Genomic DNA, 25,154 nt, shown 5'->3' with positions numbered 1-25,154 from the left:
TTTAGCTACCATTTTAGGCCATATTTTTTGGAAATTAGATTTAGGTGAAATTTTAATTGAATTTCCAAAGATTTGCTTAGTTTTTGGAAATATATTTAAAGTTTTTGTTTTTAAAAAATGGAAAATTAGATTTAGGTGAAATTTGAATTGATGTTTTAAAAATTTGATGTAGTTTTTGGTGATATATTTTCAATTTTTCTATAAATAAATATAGAACGTGACGTGTAAATGATAAGTTTTAAAAACTATAGTAAATTTATCATAATTTGATATAATATTGTTGTTTTATGATGAACTAGATGATAGATTATTTTAAAATTATAACATGATATTTTAGAAAAAGTTATTAACAACACAATTACAAAATATTTCAAATATTCATTTGACAATGAAATTTGATTTAATTTTGAAAATTTATCTTTAAAATATTTTCAGTCATTTTTTGGAAGAAATTTAATTTTCACTTGCCAAGGTTTTTATTTTAAATATTTTTATATTTAAAAGAAAACACTTATCATTTCATATAACTAATGATGATACGTATATTCAGTGATATATTCACATTTTGTGATGTTCAAATTAATTTAAGTCCCGTTTGGAGATGATTTTAAATGAGATTGATTTGAAATTAGATTTTTATTTGTATATGTATTTGAATATCTTAAATGTATTTTTTTTTCTCATTAACATCAAAATTCCACAAAGGTATGAACACTTTCACATCATTCTTTGATAATCTTATCACATATCAAATCATATATAGTTCATAAACAAGATTTCAAAATATCTTAACGTGTCACTGTGATAAATATCATATTCATTTTATAAATAATTTTTTGTGATTACAAACTTACAAATATAATGTATAACTTCAAAAAGATCTAATGGTCATACAAAACATATAGCTTCCATGCCATTTTTATAAAGTAGGAATGAGACTATGTACATATAATGCATCATTTTATTCAGTCTTGACTCATAAAATTACATTAAATGTATTATTACTGTAAGTAAAATACAATTCGATGAAGTGACGTCTCATAACACCAACTCTATTTAGGTAGCTCCGCTGTATATACGTGTGCATCTCGTTAAGAGAAACGAGATGCACACGTGTCATGTTTAAAACAATTTAGTAATATTCTTGGACCTTCACGTGCGAACTTGCAAAATGCAAAATTTGTCAGCCACGTTGTCTTGACTTCGTAGGGATCTGCGTGCAATTACATCATTCGCAGTTTCCAATTTTCCACGGCCCCCTATATAGGCCCATAGTTTAACTATTGGGCTTTTGGTTTCTTAAGCCCAGTCCAGTCAAATTTATCTCAACCCAATCAAGTACCCCTAATTTGGTTTAGGACATTTTCGAATTCAAAATATTAAAGATTATATATAAAAAAAAATTAAATGAGGTTTTATTGAAAACAACTTTTCCATCTTCAAAAGTAAGGATAAGTTCTACGTATACAGTATATCTCACTCTTTTTGAACCCCACTTGATTGTTATAAAGACTATTTGGATCGTTATTTCAATATACTCAACTTTTCTGCGAGTTCCAATTTAGAAGGTTGAATTGACCATCAGAAAACAAATTAATGTTCAATAAAAAGTAAACTCTTTGAAGTTTATTTTAATGTGAAGGGAATATATTTTTCCCCACTTTTTTTGGTTTCATATTTTGTTTTGGTTGACATAAAGTTTGAGTTTATCAACAAACTAGCTTTTTCCCCCATTCTACAGTCACCAGTTTGTATTTTTCTAAATGATTGTTATAATTTTGTAATTATAATAATTGATTGTAAAGCTAATTATTTTCCAAGTTCCAAAAGTCAAAAATTGCTGAAAGGTGAAAGAAAAATATGACTATAACTTACAACAAACTATATAAAACTTCCTAATTTGGTTACATTTTGAAAAATATATGATTGGCATTTGGCATTAAGGTTCATGGGAAAAGTAATCGAAATGACAAGCGTTAGATTTGTACTTTTAGGGATAAAGAACGTCAAATAACGCATGTTACATATTTCCTTGTACATTTTGATTTTCTCTTTCAGAAGTATTACAACGCTTTAAAATGTATCATGTTTCATAATTCTCATTTGAATTTCTTGACGCACCTTTTAGAAAGTATCTATTTCGAGTTTGATGTTCGAAATAAAAAGTAATTATTAATGTATCAAAAAAGAAGAATCATAATTTAAAAAAAAATATTTCCTCGAGTCCAAAATCATTTTTCTTTTTCTTAAGGATAATTGCAACCCTTTAAGAAATATTTATATTTTTGGTGTATTTGTCTAAACAACTATTTATCTCTCAATAAACTTCTCACTTAATTAACACTCATCAATTAAAACAACAAGGGTAGATTTTGAAGAGAGAAAAAAGGTATTACATGACTTCATATTTGTTTAAAACATTAAACAATTTGAAAGAAATTTAATTAGTTAAAACGACAAATATTTTGGATCTGAAAAAATCAACTAAGGACAAATCTACAATTTGTTAAATAATCACATGAAAGTGCTATAATTTGAATAAATAAAATCATAATCTAATCAAAGATATTGAGACACAAACACTTGAAATGATGTTTCTTTTTGATTTGTTTTATGTTACCTAACGAAAGATGATTAGTGTTAATGTGTTTATGGAGAGAGAACAATTATTCTTTGCATCTTCTGGCATTTATTTAGACAATAAAAAGATGGGCATATCTGCAGACTTTAATTTATTTATAGTTAACTCGGACTTCCGAGAAGAGGTATAGGTAGATTAGAAAAGAACTGGATACAGATGATTGAACATTGACATGATATTTTTGTAACTCACGAGAATATATGATCACTAGTGGTAAAGCATACTCCCTTACAATTATTATTATTATCGATCGGTAGCTTATTTCTTTTATTTAATTATTATTGTTATTTCTTTTACTTTGGTTATCTTTTCTGATTTTATTGTCAATATTTTTCGTTTGTCAATAATTTTATATAACATTTCACTCTACACTTTTTTCAAATATATCATAAAAAATGATTTTATTGAACCTAAGGTCTATTTGAACTCGTAAGCAACTTTTACACTCCATAAAAATATAAATAAGATTTGCAGATATTATAATTTCTCCCAAAATTATTTATAAAAATTAGATTGAATATGTTATTGTTATAGGATCTACGCAATAAGAAGACAGCGAGAAAATTTTTAAATGATGATAAAAAAACCAATTCACGTTGATTCCTCAGGTGACTGCAGAAACTAAAGCCAACATTATCGTGATTAAATGATTGGTTCATTATTTGTAGTAATTTATGAAACTAATGAAAACAATGATCTCAATTATTTAGAATAAAATCATGTGCAAGAATTGCTTTCATCATTATTTGTGCATCTATTGTTTGGGGATTAACTTTTTTTAGATGAATAATGAAGGGGAGTCTCGAAGTAACGATAAAATTATATATCTTTGTGTGATTTGTGATTCACAAGTTTAAACTGTAGAAGCAAATATGAATGCTTACTTTAGGACATATTGTTAATTGTATAGACCATGTACACTCTTGGAATGCAGTACTTCCCTAAACCCTGAATCGATTATATTTTATAAATCGTACTGTCTTTTTTTTTCCCGATTAAATAGATATTAATCAAGTTCACATGTTACACCGCATGCTTTAATATGCCAACAACCTTTCTTTAATACCTTATGAATAATAATAATAATGGACAAAATACCGACTGAAAATTGTCACTATGTATATCACTTTAATTAAATTCACATGATTCTTATCTGGAAAAAAAATGAGAGAAAAAGATAAAGAGTTATTTGAATGGACAATTTGCTGTTTTAATACAATATATCCAGCAATGATTTTTTATCTTTTAACAGATAACATTATTCTTTATTCATTTCCAAAAATAAAAATAAATCTTAAAGTAAAGTCTTAATTTGGTTAAAAAATTGACGATCAGATATGTAGAAAAATCAAAACCTGAATAAAATAGAATTGTATGGAATTTGGGATTTAAAAGTCTACACAAATTTGGGTATTTAGATGTTAGTTTATTCCTATATTTATTCAAATAAAGAGAACTCTAAATATACAAGACTCATAAAATTCGTGCTAAAATGACTCTCGATTGAGTATTTGAGAATGGCTCTCAATATTGATTGGTTGTAATTTTACAAAATTATACTTATGTATAATTCAACATTCAACGATTCACAAAATATTTGAATTCGTTTTTTCACATAACATGATTTACAAGTCATACTACTAGTATTGTGACATGACAATTTTGAATTCCAATGTATTACTCATCGATCAAAGTAAAAGATGCAAAACAAAAAAATGACAGCATTAAATTGAGAAATTTTCAAAAGCGACTTATTTGACTCAATGAAGGAAGAAAGAGCTTTTTAAATTATGGTAAAGTTACATTAGATATTTTATTGTTGTATACAACAGTAAACTTTTTTTTCTCGTTAATCAAATCAACTTTATAACGATAACAAATAAAATACATCATAAAGAAAAACAATTAAGCAAAATATACATGTATGCATCATCTTTAATTTCCCTTTTACCTTCTTTTTCTATTGTGTGAATACATTAAGCAATGAAACTCTAGCATTAATTAAACTCCTAAACACTTTCTCTCCACATTTTTCAATCCCACAAATACAATCTTCCAATTCATGCATTTTTTTAGTCACAATTTTCACCTCTTCATCTCCTTTATTTTTTCTCAACAAATTCTCCAATTCCATTTCTACAAATTCCACAATTCCTTCATTTTCTTTCAATTTTTTTGTCTTCTTTCCTAATCCAATCCATGAACAAGATGGTTTAGCATATGCCATTGATACTCCAAGTCCATTAAAAAGTGCAATTGAAACTAATTGTGTTACTTCTATTATGTCTTTCATCACTTCTGCTAACTCTGCATCTCCATCAGGTATTGGTATATTTTGTTGTGGTACAATATATTTCCCTATACATTGTACGTTGAACGCTAGTTTATCCATTTCCTTAGCCATTTTTCTCAATGCTTTCGCGTATGAAGCAATCTTAGATTCATCTTTGCGCCTCACAGCTACCTGTTGAAACATGATATAATTAAATATCGTAATTGCGATATAATATAATTAAGTAATTAAAAGTATGATATATCGCGACTTTAAGTTTTACGTTACCTGAGCAGCTAAATGTTCTTCCTTGAAAGTGAGTATCAAGGTCTGGAATATTCCATAAACGTCGACGAAGTGAAGGAAATCATCTAGAAGCTTCTCGACCAAATCAGAATGTCCATGTAACGATTCGCGTGTTTGTGGAAGAAGAAGCAGATCATCAAGAGATTCATGAACAATTTTCAGTTGATTGAGTCCATCACAAATCCAATTTGAAGTTCGATTTTCAGGCTTAATAGCCCATGATTTGAGCTCGTTTAAATCATCTTTGAGCTGAGAAATTAATGGATGAGATCGACATGGCAGACTAGCAGATCGGACATGGAAGGATTTTTTGGGTTTATTTGTATGGTTTGGCTGATTTGGGAAAGAAAGAGATCTGCGGAAATTAGCCACCATTCGAGGAGCCATTGTTCTCGATTTTGATAGTGTTTTTTCTTTTCCCATTTTTTGGACAGAAAAGGGGGAAAAAATTAAAATTTGTGAAGAGTTGGACAGTTGAGAAGTGTTTATAAAGGAGACAACAAGTGGATCTAAATATTTAATTGAGTAGGTGTAAAATAATACTCCTATATATTAAAATCGACGCGTTTGAAAACGGTTTTTCTACTTTTTGTTCAATAGCTTTTGCTTAGATAATGTATTTTGTACTAAAAGGTTTATTTAATTTAAAATTTAGTTATTAACACTTGAACGAGCAATAAGGTTAAAATTATGATTTCTCCTCCGAGTCACTGTGTATTTTATTCTTGTTTATTTTTAATAGTTGTGGAGAAAATTAATCATTCTACAAATAGATAAGAAATACGTATTAAAAAGATAGGATCGATCTTATAACGACTACTTAGGCAAATTTGATTATTTCGCATGGCTTATAGATAGAGAATAAGGGTATATTTGAAATAATTTTGTTGGGATAAAAATATATATTTTTTGCCCCGATTATTAACTGATGACCAATTTAAACCTTTATTTCTATTGTTTTTTATTAGGTAGTTACAAATGATAGTATTTATATGTCATTTATACATGACATTATTACTATCTGGTGAGTTAATATTAGGTAGATGTAAAATGATAAATTTTTATGATCACGTAATTAATTTTTAAATTTTTTGAATACGTATAACTGAATTAATTAAAGAGCATAAAAGAGAATAGATTGAGGGAATAAATCCAGCTGTTTTTGGGGAAGCAAAAAAAAGGCAAAATCCCGTTAGTAAAGGTGGCTATGGCTATGGGAGTGATGATCTGTATTTCTGTAATTCACAGGTTATACTGGTTTTCCTGTTGTGTTGGAGCCTACACACCACGTGCCCCTCACACCCTGTCTGTCCTCTTTTCGTTTTTCAAAAATTATCTGAACTAGCAATCTCGATCTATATATATTTAAGAAAGTTACATATTGTGACATTACGCGATTTTATTATACATCGTACCATTATACATATGAATCTGTTTATTCAAAAGTAACGATCTTCATTACTTACTCTTACACATATACATAAAATTACAATCAAATATAGAATAACATATTATATGTGAGCAAATACTTGTTTTTGTTACATTTTAAAAAGTAAAGCAATTCTTGCTATTTTATTTTATTTTTACAAAAAATAGACACAAATAATACTACTTCAATTCTTCTAAGTTAATTTAGCTAAAAGCCCAAGAGTTTTTTTTTAAATAAAAAAAAATAGAATTATTAGGTGAAGAGCCCATGATTTTTGTTGGTGATAGAGCAAACAAGTCAAATTAATTTCCAGTATGACATTCTTGATTTCTTGTATTATTCTACCACTTGTCTCATAATTATTGTTTTTTTTTTTGCGTTGGTATAATACTCCTTTTTCAGAATTTTCTGAGTTTTTTTTTCCTGTTTTCTTTTCAGACATTATTGTTATTTTGTTACTAGTAAGCAATATGTATACTGACAATAAATACAGCTATTATATTTCTTTGTCCTGATATATTTGGCATTTTAATTCGAACAATAAGAATATCTTAGTTTTATTTTTTATTTTCAAAATACTTTTCTTATCGCTAATGATGAGTTGTAACTGAATTTGGACAAAGAGATTATATGTGTTTTCCAAATAAGATTATTGAATATGTTATTGTTATCCTTGTAGATCATTTAATTTGTAGATCATTTGTGTCTTTAAGTTATTCAATCTATGGGCTCTTGTACTTTGGTGTAAAATTTGTTCCACTAATATAATCATCAAGATGCTATTTAAAAAATATCTATATTATTTTCATCATAATAAGGAAAAATCTACAAGAAAAAACTTGCCATAAATCACACAATTGTTTATAAGTAAAAAAGGTCTCGTTGCAAACAAGTTGCTCAAAAGAAAACTTTACTATAAGTTCAAAATTAATGTATGAATTGTTTTTTTGAAGATCGAAAAAGACTTCCATTTAACGTGTTGAATTAATTATAATAATGCGGTGAAATTGATTGCAAAATTTAACGTATAGACTTAACTAACCTCACGTGTCCGTTTGGGACGCGTACCCGCAATCAAAGGAAATTAAGTTAACATCAATCATTATACTCTCGTTTTAATTTATTTAATCTATTTTAACTTGACATAATTTTCAAAATAAAGAAAGTATCTTAATTTTGCAGCACTAAATTAAAGATATGTCAAATCTATCAAAATAATCTATAATTTTGTGATTTTAAATATGCTATGTGAAAATTAAAATTAAAAAAAAAAAAAAAGATTTCTTTTTAAACAGACTAAAAATAAAAGTAAGTCAAACAAATTAAAATGAATGAGATACTAAATTTTTAGCTAGATTAACACACAACTTAACTTTACCATTGGTGATCTAGGGGTGTTGGGTACGAATTTTCGAAAATTCTATGATCTTTATTCAGATTTTATATTTATATTAAAAAGGTATTAAATATAAAAGATATATTTGTTTAGAGAACCCAACAACAAAACAATCACGTAACAAATAAATATAAATTTTATAAATCAATTACTAATAAAAAATCATATAGCTAATTCCATTTGTTGGTAACTTTGGAGTAGTTGTTGTTGCTACATTTGTTTTCTAGTGGATTAGGACATGGAGCTAGACTTTATAAATTTTCAATTAAATTTAATAGCTTCAATTCAAACTTAATAACTATCTTAGGAAATTTATTGAATATATGACAAAATTAAGAGTTTTAATAATTACGTTAAAAGTAACAGAAAATAGACTATCATTTCTAGTATATTAGTAATAAAAAAACCTTCTTTCCTAGATGGAAATTTGGTTCTTACGCGTATAATTTACAGCTAAGAATTTATAGGAAAAGTATGTCAATATATCAATTTATGTCTATTTATTCATAATTCACATTATTGGTTCCCATGCAATAACAGAGGACGTTGCATGCACCATGCACTTTAATAATTGAGTTAGGTACGTAATAAACACCTCTATTTTTGTTATTGTTCTTTTTTCTGTATGTTGTGTATGTTTTCCATTTCGAATTAATTTGCTATTGTGATTGTACAATTTGATATGCATCGATCATTTGAGTCGAGAATTTATCAGAAATAAGTCTCTTATGTAAATATGAGATACATATATTTTATTTTTTCAGACTCTACTTTGTGAAATCATAGAATTATTATTGTAAATTTTGTTCTGCTTATAACTATATTAAAACCATGCACAAAGTAAAGTTTTTTGGGATCCAAAATTGATTTTATAAATAACAAAAATCAAAGATATCTCATATATACTTCTAGAAGTTCTTCTGTTTTCCCTTCGTTTGTACGTAACCTGATCTTTTTCTTCTTTTATAAGCATTGCTTTCCTTCATTTATCACGTTTCACTTTATGAGAGTAAAATTGATTAATACTATCTAAGTTAAATTAAATTAGATAGATTTAATATTTAAAGATATTAGAAACTTGTACAAAAAATACTTTAAATTTAGTTATCCTTCTCGTATTAATATAATAAAAAAATACATTTTAAAACGTAAATCAAAATCGTATAGTTTTCAATAAGCAGATGTGACAAGTAAAAACTAGCGGAAAAGTAACATATGAATAAATCACAAAAAATAAATTTAATGTCTATGCACATTTATAAGAATATTTTTTATAATTTTACATATCATGAAATTTGTTCCATTTAATCTTAAAGAAACTTATCAAACATGCTATGATTATATATAAATTATATGATATATATATTGGTAAGAAATAACAGATACTCGATAACACAAATTATTCCGAATACCATTATCACAAAAAATAATTATAGTGTGTTTGGTACGTGAAGTCATGCATGAATTGCACAATTTCCTCGATTGATCAGTCCAATATAATGACGGTTGCAGGAAGATCTTTTTATGATATTATGGTATTATGTTAATGTTCAAGTTGAGGCAATTAATGCCACTAATTCTATCTTGTTTAATTAGCTTAATTAATTAACTTATGTAGGTTTAAGTGCAAAGAATCAGAATAAGGACAACCTGTAAAATCATACACTTTAAAACCTTTTTCTAATGGATCGATCATATACTCATAGAAGATCCACGGAGTTAATGAGGAGTAGCGTCCCAAAATATTATCGCGTTTTTTTTAAAGTCAAACTATATGAATTTTGATCAATATTTTATGAACGCGACGATAACCAAACATATGTTACAGAGCTCGGCTGTCAATGTTGGCAAGTAAGCCCACATCTATTAAATGCACACATGGTGGATCACCCTATATATATTGAATGATAATAATACAGTTATCATTAAAAAAAATATATTGTCATTGAATGTCTCTTTTATTATCATGCTATTTCAATATTTTGTTTACATTAGGTGTTTAGAATATAGTTTTGTTTTGTAAAAAAAATTGTTTCTCTCAATCTAGAAAAACTAACTATGCTAAGGATAAATTAAAGTTGAAAAATTAACTAATTATTTTTAAATTTTCTAAAAAAAAACAAAAGAACATCTATATATTTTTAGCAAACATGACAACTAACTAGAAATAAAAGGAATATATACAACCTATTTTTGGTAATAAAATAAAATATCTCCATATATAATCAGTTGTTAAATGTTGACCTTGAAATAACTGAAGAGCCATAAATAATCAAAGTTTTGGACGTGCTTGGGTAGTTGTTTGCTTTGCACTATGCATGCCTCAAATCCAATAAAATTCTAAAATAAAAAATAGTTTTTTAGTTTATTTTTTTTTACAACTACAACTACAACTACAATAACAATAACAATAACAATAATAATAATAATAATATATATAATAATAATATATATAATAATAATAATAATAATAATATATAATAATAATAATAGTAATATATAATAATAATAATAATATATATATATATATATATATATATATATATATATATCGGTATAGTTTTACAAGTGGAGTCTGAAGATTGATAAGATGTACGCAGATATTATTACTATATTTATGTGGTTAGAAGACTATTTTTGATGGACCATATGTATGAAAATTAGTTTTTTTTAGTGGTTTGTCGTTAATTCATAGTTTTCTTTAACTATGAATTATTTGATTAATCACGTTTTCATTTCTCTCATTTTTACTTACTTTATGAATAATGAACGTGCGAATTACTTGGTTATATTACTTTATATTCTTCTCGAAATTCTTTACACTCTGGATTAGTTTAATTATTTCCCTTTTTCAAAATAATTATGGAGATACTTTTGAGCCAGTCTTTATTTACTTGGATTATTAAGGAATAATAATAATTGTCTTTATGAATTAAGATTTAACTTTAGATAAGAAGGTATCTGAGTAGCAGAGTAGAATGTTAATAGCTAGATAGTTGAGTTTGATTTACTTTTTTATGGGTTTAGGCTTGGTGGGAGCCGTGTGTTTCTTGTAGTATTAGTTTTATACATGTATTTTCTTTTCAATTATCACATTATTTCATTGTTACGTTGCTACTATATCTTTTCTTTAAATGCGTTATTAATTGACATATTTTCTTCATTGTCGTATTTCCATTTTCATAAATTTATACATTGATTTGCTACACTTAAGCCAATAATATTTCAATTTAAAACAACTTCTCTATCTCCACGAGATAATAATAAAGCCTACTTATATTCTATACTCCCAAAACTTTACTAGTAAAATTACGCTAGCTATATTGTTATTTCTTTGGGTTCTATTATTTTTATACACTTTTTGACATTATTGTGAACCAATTAACTCGAAGACAGGTAGTTGGAATTTATTCTGTTTTTGAAGATAGAGTATTAGCTGGCAGCCTACCTGAAACGTGGTAGGCAAAATAATTTTTTTTCTTTTACAAAGTTAATTAATATACTAGTAAAGAATAATACAAGATTTAAGTGAGCTCAAATAATGATAGTAAAGAATAATTCAATCTACATTACCAGACCAATACACTTTCTCTAAAAAAAAAAAGACAAATCCATTACATAGTATAGGATTGAGAAAAGGAATAGAGGAAAATGAATTCATTAACACCTATTGAGTATGAGAACTCTAATCGATATTACTAAATTATAATTACAACGATAGATGAGTATAATTAAAACTTGAATTTTTAACTTCATTCTTGTAAGTCTATAGTTAATTCTGAAACGACTAAACATTTAAATATTTTGTAATTTTCGATTATGCATTAAATGGTGGTCCATAGTTGTCTTCACTATCCATGCACTTGCCCAATTTTTCAAGGGAGTTGAATCCTTCCAAATTATAGGCTACTAGTCCTTAGCGGGCCTTCGAATGATTGGTCCAAATCAAATAATTATAAGCTTTTGGATTCAAGACCCAAAACAAATTACTATGAATTTAGTAGCTTTATGCATTGAACCGATCGATAGGGCAAAAAACATTGATGTTAACATGTAATTTTAAGAAATAACAGACCAAAGAAAGTTGCTCGGGTGATAAGCACACCCCCTACTTCCAACTCAAAGGTTGTGAGAGTTTTTAAAATGAAAAAAATTGTATATAATAGCAAACTATTAATTCAAATTAAATGTTATAACCATAGTTTGATTTAATTGTACCTCATAACAAACTGTTGCTATTTCGCCTCTCTCGTTCTCGCTGGGCAGTCTCGCTCGCCTCTCTCGCTTTTATACAAACACAAATGTATAAAATGTGTTTGTGTTTGTATAAAGCGAGAGAAAATTGTATATATACATATATTTTCGTTCCCTTCTCTCCCCTCTTCCAGATCTCGCTCGCCATTCTCACTCGCCTCTCTCACTTTATATAAACACAAATGTATACATTGCGTTTGTGTTTGTATAAAGTGAGAGAAAATTGTATATACAAATACAAATGCATATATTTTCGTCCTATACACTTATGATTATACAAATACAATCTTCCCCTGTCTAGTTTTCTTTTGTCTTTCTCTCTTTCTCACTTTATACAAACACAGATTATACAATTGATTCTTTTGTATATGTATACCAAAATAGATTATACAATTGCTTCTTTTGTATGTATAGCGAAATAGCCATAGCAAATATAAAGTTTGTTACGGAGCGCAATTATACAAACTATAGCTATAACATACAAATATGATTTTTATGTTTGCTATATGTGAAAGTTGCTCTTTTAAAATTCGCTCTCTATTACTTGTACAACAATATCAAACTTTACCGCTAACTTTGTGGGATAGTGATGCACAACAAAATAAGGTACAAAAAACAGGAATCTTTTCTCCATTTCTCTAAATTACTTTCTCCGTAAAGGTACAATACTAGTTAGAACCAAGTATCCATGAGATATTCAACAAAAAAAAAGACCTGTGTTGTCTACAGAAAATCTAAGGTAATTTCTACAATACTTTTTGTTTCCTGAGGGTTTAAAAATGAATAAAAAAGGGACCCTGTAACGTACGTAGAAAAAAACTCCGTGGGAGGCTAGAAAACTATACATAGTTTACTATACTATAATGGATTTGGTGATAAACCCAATCGACAAATTTGAGACACTGGAGGAGCATCCCAATAAGCAGTTTTTTTCATTAATTCTGCGAAATCTTTCACACACTGCTCCATTTTTAGATTTTCAACTCGTTGTCTCACTGCAGCTAGTTTATTACCTGCCACTTGGTCGAATATTTTCTGCCAACCACTCTCCCACTCGGCATGGGCATCACAGAGCTGAAGGGTGTTATTGGCCCAGTCGGTCCAGCTCCATCCTCTGTACAGTTTGTTCATCATGAGACCAACGCAGTGGTGAGTGCACGGAGGTGTGCAAGGCCGGCACTTGGCACCACTTAATGGGCCTGGACTAGAAAGTGCTGCTACTGGAACACCAAAACGGGGTGGTGGAAAATCATAGCTACGATCTGATACAACACAAAATGGGAGGCGCTTAGAGATGTAGGGAACTCTGTGGATAGTCAATTGGGCCTTGAATGCACCCTCGGAGTTGAGGAGATGGTATCTGGCTGCATCCAACTCAGGAATCAAGGAGAGCCGTGAAAGAGCTACTACAGAAGTGTTGTAGTCACCAAGGCCAAAGCGATCATTTAAGCCACCGTAGGATGAACCAGAAGGGACTAAATAGGCGCCGGGAATGAAGTCCTCGGGTGATAGTGGGGAGTTCCAGTATCCATCAACTCGGGTACGGATTATCCAATCATAAGTGAAGTTGTTCTTGTGCTGGTAGGCTTGAATCATTGTCAAGCAACCCTCAACCAGGTTGAAATATTGCAGGAGGCCCTGCCATACAGAATAGTAAAATTTCGGTTACAATTTTTGGGAATTAGAAAAAAGCTAGTGTAGGTCATTAGCTTTCCAGATTGTTAAATCTTAAATGTACTTCCCTTTTTTCTCTTTAAAATATGATAATCTTTCTTCAATATAAGAACAACAACTACAACATACCCGGTGTAATCTCACACGTAAGGTCTGGGGAGGATAGAGTATGAGCAAACCTTACCTCTACCTTGTAAATAGAGAGATTATTTCCGATAGACAAAATAAACTACCAACCAGCGGAAAGGCAGGAGTGATTTCTACATATTCCTCTCTGCTTTCATTTATTATAAGATTTTAACTACTATAGGAAACTCTTCAACATCTTTTCAACCGTCGATCTTCATTTTATAAGATTCCAAACATTTTTCCACAGAGACAAGTCTAACTTGTAGTAATGGGGCTGTCCTTTATTATTTTATCTGGTTCTAAATGTATTTTTCTTTCTTTTGGTGAACCATACAGATGTGCAGATATAGAAGTAGTAGTGGACATGATCGGCTTACACCCCATTTGTAAGAGCTAGAGAAAAAACCACATCGACTTTAACCTTTGAAATCATGTCTGCAATATTAGCTAAATGCTAATGCACTAAGAATTCAAGGATCTAACGTACTATCTCACAATTTACAACTAAACAATGGACCATTAAGTCTATATTATAGATGGAAATAAAGACACAATGACAACATAGCAATTTAAGTCCAACCAATGTGGTCCTGCTTTGGATATAGGGCTAGAGCTGGAATTAGTTACTCGAATTAGGTGAAGGTATAGATGTTAGACTTGTAAACAGCATATTAAATGTTAAGCCTACTCTTCAAACATACTTAATTATAATGTTTCAACTACCATTAATCTTGACCAGCATACTATTCAATGGAAAAAACTAATGAATTGGTAGACCATTCAATAGTATTCCTTGAGAATAATTTCATTTTTTTCCAATTTAACAATCCCCTTCTAAAGTAACTTAACCGGGATTATGTCATCAACTTCTTCAACATTTTCTTATTTCTTCCTCACAAACCTGTGATGCTTTTAGGTTAGACCCCACAGAATTGATGAAGTCACTGAGAAGGTAAACCAAATTTTACCTAAACTACCTACCTTCCATAGTATACGTTTTCTCTTCCGTCTCTTCACTTCAGAAGATAAGAATTGAGGTGCGGTCACGCCAGAACTGCAGACTTCTTCTCACCAATGCTTGTTTTATGTATTTTAATAACCGCAGTGTTCGGGCTAGTCTATACTAACCTTGACTAATAGGTGCCGGATTTCATCAGATCATATATATAACTCTCAGCTACATCTCAATACCAAATTTGTACAGGTCAGCTATATGAATCAATGTACTTATAACTCTATTCATCAAAAGTTCAGAACTTTGGTATTGGTCGTAAACCTACTGTAATTTTTTTTATACGTAAATCTTCTTGTTATTTGAACACAGTCGAAATTACATTTCACCAAATCAAACCAACCGAAACACCAGAACAAGTCGACGTCGACTGCTAACTAACATGAGCCACTAGCTACAAACACCATTAACAACCTTCCAAAATTGGAAGTTGGTTACAATTAATACACCATTAATATCTAAAGTATTTGTAATGATCCTAAAGAACAAAACATTTACGCCACATAAACATTCTCCTTTTAGAATTTTGTTAAATTAAACCTCAAACACTAGTTAAGCTAGAAACAACAACATACCCGGTATAATAGAGTATGCGCAAACCTTACCCCTATCTTGAGATTTCAAAGCGACTAGTTAAGTTAAGCAAGCAAACTAAATGCATATATGAACAAAAACAAAAAAAAAAAAGATTATACCTGAATACCATTAGGTGAGCCACGAGCACTGAGAACTCGGACCTGAAACTCAGTCTCTTTAATGGTTTTAGGCTTGAAAATTTTAATGGCGGAGATTCGAGGAGCATTTTTTAACAAGGAAAGCTTGTAGGAATTAGAATCCAACGGACTATGAAGGTACAGATCAGAATTCGGATACTCTTTCAGAATTTTCTGTATTATAGAAGGTCCAGTTAGTTCAAACCTACGAGCCCCACCCACTATACACACAGCAATTCTAGACCGGTTCAACTCCTCCTTCGTTACCAATCGATTCAAAAAAACCGGCGGAAACAGAGGCCCAGACCGATCTAAGCCGGTTTGATTCGTAAAAACCGGCGGATGCGGAGGAACAGGGGCGTTATTGTTGAAAAAAGAGTTGAGAGGGGCAAAAGTGGAAAAAGTGTTACTGGCTATGGCGGAAATGGAGGAAAGAGAAAAGTAAAAAAGGAGAGAAAGTAGAGGAAGAATCAAGAGTAAAAGCTTCCAATGAAGATCTGAAGAAACCCATTTTGAACATTTTTTCATCATTTTTTATTCTCTTTGTTCCAGATCTCTGGTTTCGGTTCTTCTTCCATAAATAGAAAACAATAAAAGTTGAATCTTCTTCTTCTTCTACAACTTGTGCTGCTTCCCAATGCTACTGCTCCTATTCTACAAAAACTGTAGCTTGTCCGCCATGCACGGCCAAATTAAGAAATTTGAACTTTCTACGGCTAATTTAGTACAAAGTTGGCTGAAAAACGTTTTTTTTTTTTGAAGGTAAGGTAAGATAATTATCACAGTGTGATAAAGATGAATCTCGAATGTGAAAAAAGAAAAAAACTAAAGCAAGAAAAGAATATGAATATTTTATTTTACATGTATATAACCTATAGTTTACTATAATAATTAGTAATTAATACGTAAATTACATTAGGGAAAAAAAATAGTGCTATTGCATTCACTTGAGAGGGAAAAAAATAATTAATGAAATGCAGATGGATGAGTAATTAATTATGGAAATCGAGGAGGGATAAAAAGAGGGAATAAAGGTTTAAAAAGTGAAAATATGTAAAGTAGATCTAGCAATTGACATATATTCTCTACCTGACTAATCTCTTGTTTTGTTAATTAAAATATTTGTATTTGTTTATCTCAATGAAGACGACACAAGTCATGACTTATGTCAAATTATATTTATTTGACAAAACACTATATAATATACTTCCTCCATTCCATATTAATTTAATTTTTGAGTTATTTCATACCTTTTAAGAAAAATAAATTAAGACTGAACATAGTTTTTCATTTTTACCCTTATTAATAATTGTTAAATTTATGATTAAAATAACTAAATATTAATTAATCACTAATTTCAATAGTAACTAATGAAGGGTAAAATTGAAAGAACACTCTAAAAGTAATCTTAAAAACTGAACAATTAAGTTAATTTGAAAAATGAAAAATACCTCAAAAATTAAATTAATATGAAATGGAGAGAGTAAATATTAATCGTAGACATAAATTTTACATCGGCTTTGCTGCCACACCCCATTTTTATGAAGGAAATTGTTTTTTTCCAAGTTTGGTATCAGCATTAAGATATGACTTGTTTCGAATTCAAATATTGGAGGGCCTATCATGGGGAGGTATTCCCAATAATATTTTAGTTAATTTTCATAGGTTTAAACTCGAGACCTCAAAGAATGAAGGAATTTCGAGCAATGGTTAAGTCAATTTTTTAAAAAAAAAAAACTAAAAGGGATTCAATATATATATATATATATATATATATAAATTATGTAACTTTTCATTAAAGAGATTCAGACGTCGATCCTATCTCAATCATCTCATCATAACCCTTTGAATTTGTTGGGTTCAATTGAACTCGTAGTAAACATGGTATATGCGTCTATGTGTGAATACAAACAAACCCATACTTACAAGATGAAAGCTCGTCGACTTTTTATAAACATCTGGTACCATTAATAACGAGGTTCTACAAAAGCAATGTAGTTTATTTCAAATGAAAATAGAGCCATCAACTTTATTTATTAATAGATGCTAAACTTGAAATCTTAATTACTTCTAGCTTAATTTATTTTATCTAAACTCCAGAGTTGGTCCTTTCAGAACAAGGCCCAAGTTTATAACTATTACTATCTTAATACAATATCATATAATATGTTCCATCATGACAACATTATTTTCATATTAGGGTAAGTACTTTTCTATCCTAAACCAACGATTTCAAGTATGAGACTTGAGAATATAGTCATATGGTAGAGAGTGCTTTAAACCCGATGCAAAAATGATTCAAATCTCTAAAAGAATGAACTAAATGAATAGGCAAAGTATGTTTTGTTACATTGAGAATTGACAATAACAATCAAAATCTAAAAATTTGCCAACTACCAACATTCAACATCAACCTTGTTTGAAAACAAACCAGCTTGTCATTGTGACAAGGTGGGAGGCAACTCAATCTTCTGGAGGCAGAGATGGACCAAAATCCATTGATGGGAACACACCGGGCGGTCTGTCTCGAGGTTGGATTGACAATAACTGGGATGAATCGCCTACAACATCTGCCCATCCATAGTGAGGTTCAGCCCTATAAATAATACAAGTAAAAGCATGTTAGTTCAATATCGTAAAAACTATTCATGAATGAGTTTAACTTCTATACGCTAACAGCACACAAGAATAGATACATGTAACTATCTGTAGTAAGTGGAAAAAGTTATTTGAAAAATAAGATAGGCAACGTGCTGTAACTGTACTGATAATGTCCACGTTATAAGTTAAATCCTACTAACACTAGAACTATGACTTACTCATAGTAAGTTCCTTCATCCACAACGATGTCCCAACTTTCACCTGTTGTGCTCTTGCCGTACTTGTGCACTTTGCTGATTCATGGAAACAACATTGTTTATAAGTTTCTAAAGTGTAAAAGCGCCATGGAAATGGACATCTAATAAGCTGAATTTTAGTTCAAATTCATAACTCTGACATACCCATTTCCGAAGTGCTCCTCTCCCCATGTCCTGGACCATCCTGGATAATTAGGAAAAGAAAAAAAGATGATTGGTTAACTTGAAACTCAAAATAAGAGACACAGTAATACATATTATGATAGTTAGGGAATTGCTTTTCACAACTTAACTTTCACCAGGAAAAACTTGTAATTGGTTTTTGTGTTTTAGTACCTAAATCCTTTTAAAATGTAAAGATGTAATTCAAATAAATAGAAGGTAGAGACATACTATCACCGACGGGTGACACATGCCAAGTCTCTCCTTGCCGTGAACCAATTCCAGCGAAAAATTTCTCTTCCCACTTGTCTCCCCATTTTGTTCCAAGCTCAGTTTCTGCCCACTTATCTGTCCTGAGAAAAGGAGCATGGAACGATAAGCAACATAAACCACCTTGTCAGCAACTCAAGACCACTAGGGAGGTTTTGACAAACTTTTTCACCCCTTTAACAATGCCGGTTTACCAAGCAATTCTAATAATGTCATGAAAAGGAGAGAGTAAAATAAGATGTTTAACAAACCCTCATACTTCAAGCAATGTTGTTGATATCAGTCAAGTTTCTATTGTATGAGATTACAATTCTAGAGGGCCAGTTAGGACATATAATGACCAATGTCAATATTATCTCACCATCAAATTCTAGAACTTGATTTATTTCCAATAACTAGTGCAGTAGCAAAAGTTCAGTATAAACACAGAGGTTTATCTACTGCAAGTGTGAACCCAAAGCAGATTGTTGCAGTTCTAGTTTATTACTATGTCTTGGATGAACATATTCTAAAGTTTTTTTGCTTGTTCAGGTGACATAGCATAACAGCAGTTAAAGGCAAAAACAGGTCGTAAGACTTCAAAGTGCCAAGAGTTTAGTGGTAAAACACTATCAATAGTTACCAAAGTGCCTCCACCAGAACTCCACTATATCAAGAGGGCGGGAGTCTGATGCTAAATAACTAACACAACAAATAGGTATGTACCATTTAAGAACAGATCCTCTTCCATCATAATGTTCTCCCCATTTCTCCCACCACGATTGTTCATTTAATCTGCCATACTTGTGTGCCCCTTTCTCTGTCCAACCCTTTGCATCATACTTTTCCCACCTGCATATGAAATATCAATGATTAATAAATTTTTGTGCATGTATTCATGACAATGTAAACTAATTATTCCCCTCAAAATCTCTTACCAATTTTCATACCACCCAGCGTTCTCAGTGCCTGATTTTGCTTGTTTTTGTGCACTCCTTTCAATCCTAGCAAGATTACTGTAGATTGAAAATGCAGCATAATTATTTTAATAATTCTCCCGGAGCAGAAAAGCAATACTCAACAGCTTATATTATTACAAAATCCAAGAAAACATATATATAAATAACCTCCATTCATCTTGGTGAAGAACTTCCCGCCATGTTTCCCACCATGCGTCCCCTTCAACATTTTTCCCAGATTTCTCAACACCTGTTAATTATACGAAGGGAAAACTTGATGTTTCATGAAGTACAAAATAAAGGATGACCGTGGAATCATTAGAAACAATTGTAAGATAGAAAATTTAAACCAAATGCAGCAAGGTTATACATATTTAAAGTAAAAAATCATACCAAGTTCTTTGTATCCGGTCCAATCACTTTTCTCCCACCACTGTCAAGGAGATCAACAAATCCAATTAAAAGCATCCACCTGGGATGGTACTTGATAAGGTTATAAAATAATGTCTACAATGAAACTTGGATTCGAATATTTCTTCAACAATAGTTTGTTAAAGAGGATGCAAGAACTTATTTGCGGTACTTTATCCATCAGAATAAGGGATTCATGGTTAACCAATTAACGTTTTAACAGTCTGTCTGTCATATTATTAGCCATTCATTCCCAGACTCCAATCAAAAAAGTACATTGTGTTCAAGTTTAGGACCTAAAGTTAATTCTCTGATAGGTAAGCATTCCCCATATTCTGGGATAAGGCACAATTACCCCCTAGACTATGATCGAAATCCCAGAGACACACCTTAACTAAACTAAGGTCCTATCCCCCATGAACTTATTTTTTTGTAATTTTGTATACCTTTTGTCTTACGTGGCACACTCTGTGACTCCACGCAATTGAGGCGCGTGGGAGATATTTGGATGCCACGTAAGCCAAAAAGGTGCACAAAATTACAAAAAAAATAAGTTCAAGGGGTAATAGGAGCTTAGTTTAGTTAAGGTGTGTCTCTGAGATTTCGGTCATAGTCTAGGGGGTACTTGTACCTTTTCCCCCATATTCTAGACACTTATCACTGGCTCAACAATCAAGAAGCCTAGCCAGTATCCAGAGAAAAACATGTGCATTCAAAACCAGCAAAGAAAATTTATTTATGTGATGACTAAACATGAAAAAAGCTCTTGTTGCTCTCCTTTAGCTAAACCTCTATTTCTTGTACTTGTGTCATCAATGTAATTAAGGCATTACAGTTCTGTGTTAAGGTTTTCGCTTCATAATCTTAAGATTGCACATCAGGTAAATATTAATTTATGCAAAAAAAGTGAGATGTCCGTCCTTGGAAAAGGTGATCCCATATATAGGTTTTCAAGTATAATTTTACAATACAATCTTCAAGATCCACAACAACACAACCATACACTAATCACAAGATTAAGAACATGCATACCGTTTCTTTCCATTCTAAGGTACCATCACTGCTCTGACCACCCATCCTTGTCCATCGGCATCGGTACCCGTTGTCACCAAGGTCTTCCCCACTCTCCCGATACCATGTACTTCCGTCTTCGCTTACTCCAGTTTCATTGACACTATCATTTAGCATACTGATGCCCCAATCTTTCTCATTAGCAATACCCGTGTCTACAGAAAGGAAGGGTGATTAAAAAATTTATCATCAGGTGTCATAAAGACAATTACAAATGTAATGCAACTAGAGTAATTATCAATATCATCTGAAAAGAGAAACACTTCTATAAAAGCCAAAAAGGACGGAACCATAACTACCTCGTTTTGGTGGAGAATCACGGGACTTAGGGCCTGAATTTCTTGGGGTGCATCGGGAAAAGAATTTTTCCGGCTTTGAAACGAATCTAGACCTGCATAAAGAAAAGTTTGATGAAAATCACAAAAAAAAAATTAGAAAAAAGAAACAGCTACTTCCAATCAAATATGAAGGACACACACATGGAAAGATGGAGTCTGTAAACCGTGAAGATATTCTAGATACTAGAAAGTCAAACACTACGAGTTCACATCAGATTATCAAGCCTATAATGAAGGGTTTGCTGTTGGCCATCCAACAACTATAAGTAGCATAAACTGAGAAAGTGATATTAACAAAACGCAGAATCTTTTTAACAATAGGATAAACTCTTTTTTTTCTTCATGCCTTGATAATAACATAAAAATACATCCAAATCAATTGTGAAATTCATAGTACGAAATGAAACAAGCAGATTTTAACTAATTACTTTCGCATTACTTCTTAAATAACTAGAATATCCTAGAAACTCATAAAAGTTGCGACTTTAGCTCTTATAATAAAAGTTTATTATTAACTAGTCTAACCAACCTTGAGAAAGTGCAGTTTAAGCATGTATTAAATCCGACGCAATAGAATCTATTACTTTGAGTGTGAAATTGTTCAAAATCTTTGCAAGTGGACATAGCAATAACCGACTAAGAGCTCAAAATAACCTCAGTATAATCCTATACAGATTGGTATCCAGATTGGTAAAAGCAACATATTTGAAAGGGGTTCAGGTTTAATAAACAATATGATACAAAATTCTCTTTTGTATCAGAATCGGAAAGAACAAAACATACAAATCTCTACACCATATCAATGGCAGAAAGAAAATATTATTTTTTTGTTTTCATTTAAGCTTAATCATAATGTCTGTCCAAAAAAACCCATGTGATGTCTCATCAGCTTCTGCCAAATAACATGTAAAGTTAATTTCTTTCATATATAAATATCACATTACTTCTAAAGCATCCTAAAAACCTAATAAAGGATGTGACTTTAACTCTTACAATAATAAGAAAATTACTAGTATTAATCAATCTCCAACATTGAAGTAATTCAGCTTAATCATGGATAATGATTTACATTGAATATGACATTGTTTAACAATTTTGCAAGTGGACATAACAATACACACTAACTAGCTCAAAAGAAGCTTATTATAAGTTCAACAACCACCACCAAAGGATGTGGTGCAGCGGATGGGCTGCTCCTCCTTTAACTAGAATTCTCGGCTAAAATCTTTGGAAGAGAGAACTTCCCCCAATGGAATCCGGATTAGTTTGGCTACGACGTGGGTATTAGACACTGGATGGGAACCAACAAAATAAAATATTCAATAACCAAAACGACCACCACCCTTTTCGGGTCGCCTTATATGAATTCTCAATATCCATTTTGCTAAATTTGCCTCATTTCATTACATTAATCATTCATGGTTCTAAAAGTATTTCTACAAAAATCTAATTCTTCTTTGAATTCAACCACCTATTCTTGTTATTATGAAGATTGATTGCAAAAAATGTAGTGAATATAAAATTGACTTACTGAGGAGATGCAAAGGGCATTGGGGAAGAAGCTTGAGTTCTCATATAATTAGCAGTGATCTTCTTAGAATCGAGCCTTCCATCGTCACCTTTATCAACGCCATTCCCAGAACCACTACCACCTCTAATTGGCATTACAGAATCTGAACAACAACATTGTATACTGAAGAAACCTCCGATACTACTCCTCTTCTTCCTTCGAAATTCTACAAAACCATTAGGTGATGTAGGAAACACCTCAACTGTGGCCCCTATGGGCGCTATGAATCCTCTGGAAGAAGCCGAAGCCGCCATTATTGCTCAAAAAAATGCCATTGGAGGTAGAAGAATGTGTTGATAAAGCCCTAGAAGTGAGTGAAATTCAGATGGAGATTCAGAGAAACAGAAAAGAGTTTAGTGAGGTGAATAAAAAAAATAGTAATAAGAAATCAAATAAGATTAGAAGAGATAATTTAGGAGAATTTTTAGGTACTTATAGATAAAATTAATTTGACTGTAAAGGTACCAAAAAGTAAGATTGGATAAAATAAAAGGATGATTTCGAGAAATGTGGACTCACTAATTTGCGATTGGGTCCACTTACTTGTGATTTGTATCCATTTTGCCACAATGGATTTGCCACGTGTCGCTCAGTAGTGACTATGGGACACACCTTGCCAGATCCCTCTTACCCCAAAAACAGCAAGTACAAAATATGTTTCATCAATTATCACCATTATATTAACCTGTTATATGTAATCATAAAGAACCCTAGTCCCGCTTACATGGCGCCATCACAAAGCAGAATTTTATTTTTATTTATTTATTTTCAAAATTAGTCTTTTTCTTTCATGAAAAATTATGACTTTTATGAAGAGTTGAGACTTTTATGAAAAGTTGCAACTTTAATGAAGAATTGTGACTTTTATGAAAGGTTGTGACCAATCCGAAGGGTTGCAACTTTTCCAAATAGTTGTAACATTTTCGATAAGGCACAATAAACATTTATTCACACTACCTTTAGTTGTCTATAAATTGAGGGATTTTCTCTCATTTTAAAACAACAAAAATTCTTAACCTCATCTTCTTCTTCTACACAATTAAATATTTATGTACTATGCGCATGTTGATTGACTCACTGACACCATTGCTTATGTTACAGATCTTGGTATGTATTTTTACAGTCATTAATTTATGCTTATGTTATTAAAGATATATGATAAGATGTTATAATTTTCATTTTCCTTTACATTATTAATGTTTGTTACAACGTAAACTTGTATTATGTAAGATAATATAGTGTTTTAGTTTTAATGACAAATAGGTTTTAAGTATTATTTTATAAATTCCGTTATTAAATATCCGCGCGAGGTGCGGATAATTTTACTAGTATAATATAATAATGCTTGCTTTCTTTTGAAAATGACTTTGAAACTACTGAAGATATGATATCGTAATAAAATCTAACTAATTTTAATTTACATCGTGTAAATAGGGACACATTCATCTTACATAACCTTTGATGGTAAGATGTATTTATGGTTACTTATGTTTCGTTCATTGACTATTGAAATTTGTGGAGTAATATATAAATAGTTTACCAGTGTCATTCTTTTTTTCTACTTTTTTAGTCATGCCATTTATGAATTAGACACTAAAATATTCACTAGAACCAAGATATTTTATATTTACCTGATTAAGAAATGTAGAAATTTGCCTATGAGTTGGTGGAACTAAAAATAGTAAAGACAAGAAAAATGATCCCTTTGAT

At 30.7% G+C, this 25,154-nt stretch overlaps 4 protein-coding genes across 4 annotated transcripts in view; 1 reads left to right on the top strand and 3 right to left on the bottom strand.

Annotated features, from left to right (window-relative positions):
• The window catches only part of LOC125854462 (NADH dehydrogenase [ubiquinone] 1 beta subcomplex subunit 2), a 151,517-nt gene that overhangs the window by 20,446 nt on the left and 105,917 nt on the right, over positions 1-25,154 (top strand). The window lies entirely within an intron of this gene.
• LOC125854458 (uncharacterized) lies at positions 4,563-5,734 on the bottom strand. Its single transcript, XM_049534012.1, has 2 exons — positions 5,202-5,734; positions 4,563-5,105 (listed from the first exon to the last, which is right to left on the bottom strand). Exons 1-2 carry the CDS (start codon positions 5,640-5,642, stop codon positions 4,602-4,604), a joined length of 945 nt encoding a protein of 314 aa, XP_049389969.1. The 5' UTR covers positions 5,643-5,734; the 3' UTR covers positions 4,563-4,601.
• Positions 13,034-16,584, bottom strand: LOC125854449 (uncharacterized). Its single transcript, XM_049533995.1, has 2 exons — positions 15,809-16,584; positions 13,034-13,936 (listed from the first exon to the last, which is right to left on the bottom strand). Exons 1-2 carry the CDS (start codon positions 16,355-16,357, stop codon positions 13,157-13,159), a joined length of 1,329 nt encoding a protein of 442 aa, XP_049389952.1. The 5' UTR covers positions 16,358-16,584; the 3' UTR covers positions 13,034-13,156.
• On the bottom strand, positions 18,112-23,824 carry LOC125854452 (uncharacterized). The gene is made up of 11 exons (XM_049533998.1): positions 23,406-23,824; positions 21,836-21,927; positions 21,498-21,691; positions 20,448-20,487; positions 20,223-20,304; positions 20,034-20,111; positions 19,822-19,947; positions 19,078-19,199; positions 18,829-18,868; positions 18,646-18,720; positions 18,112-18,422 (listed from the first exon to the last, which is right to left on the bottom strand). Exons 1-11 carry the CDS (start codon positions 23,696-23,698, stop codon positions 18,290-18,292), a joined length of 1,275 nt encoding a protein of 424 aa, XP_049389955.1. The 5' UTR covers positions 23,699-23,824; the 3' UTR covers positions 18,112-18,289.

The sequence above is a fragment of the Solanum stenotomum genome, chromosome 2 (assembly GCF_019186545.1).
Source record: "Solanum stenotomum isolate F172 chromosome 2, ASM1918654v1, whole genome shotgun sequence".
In the NCBI taxonomy this organism is placed as follows: Eukaryota; Viridiplantae; Streptophyta; class Magnoliopsida; order Solanales; family Solanaceae; genus Solanum; species Solanum stenotomum.
This window is presented reverse-complemented; position numbering and strand designations above follow the sequence as displayed.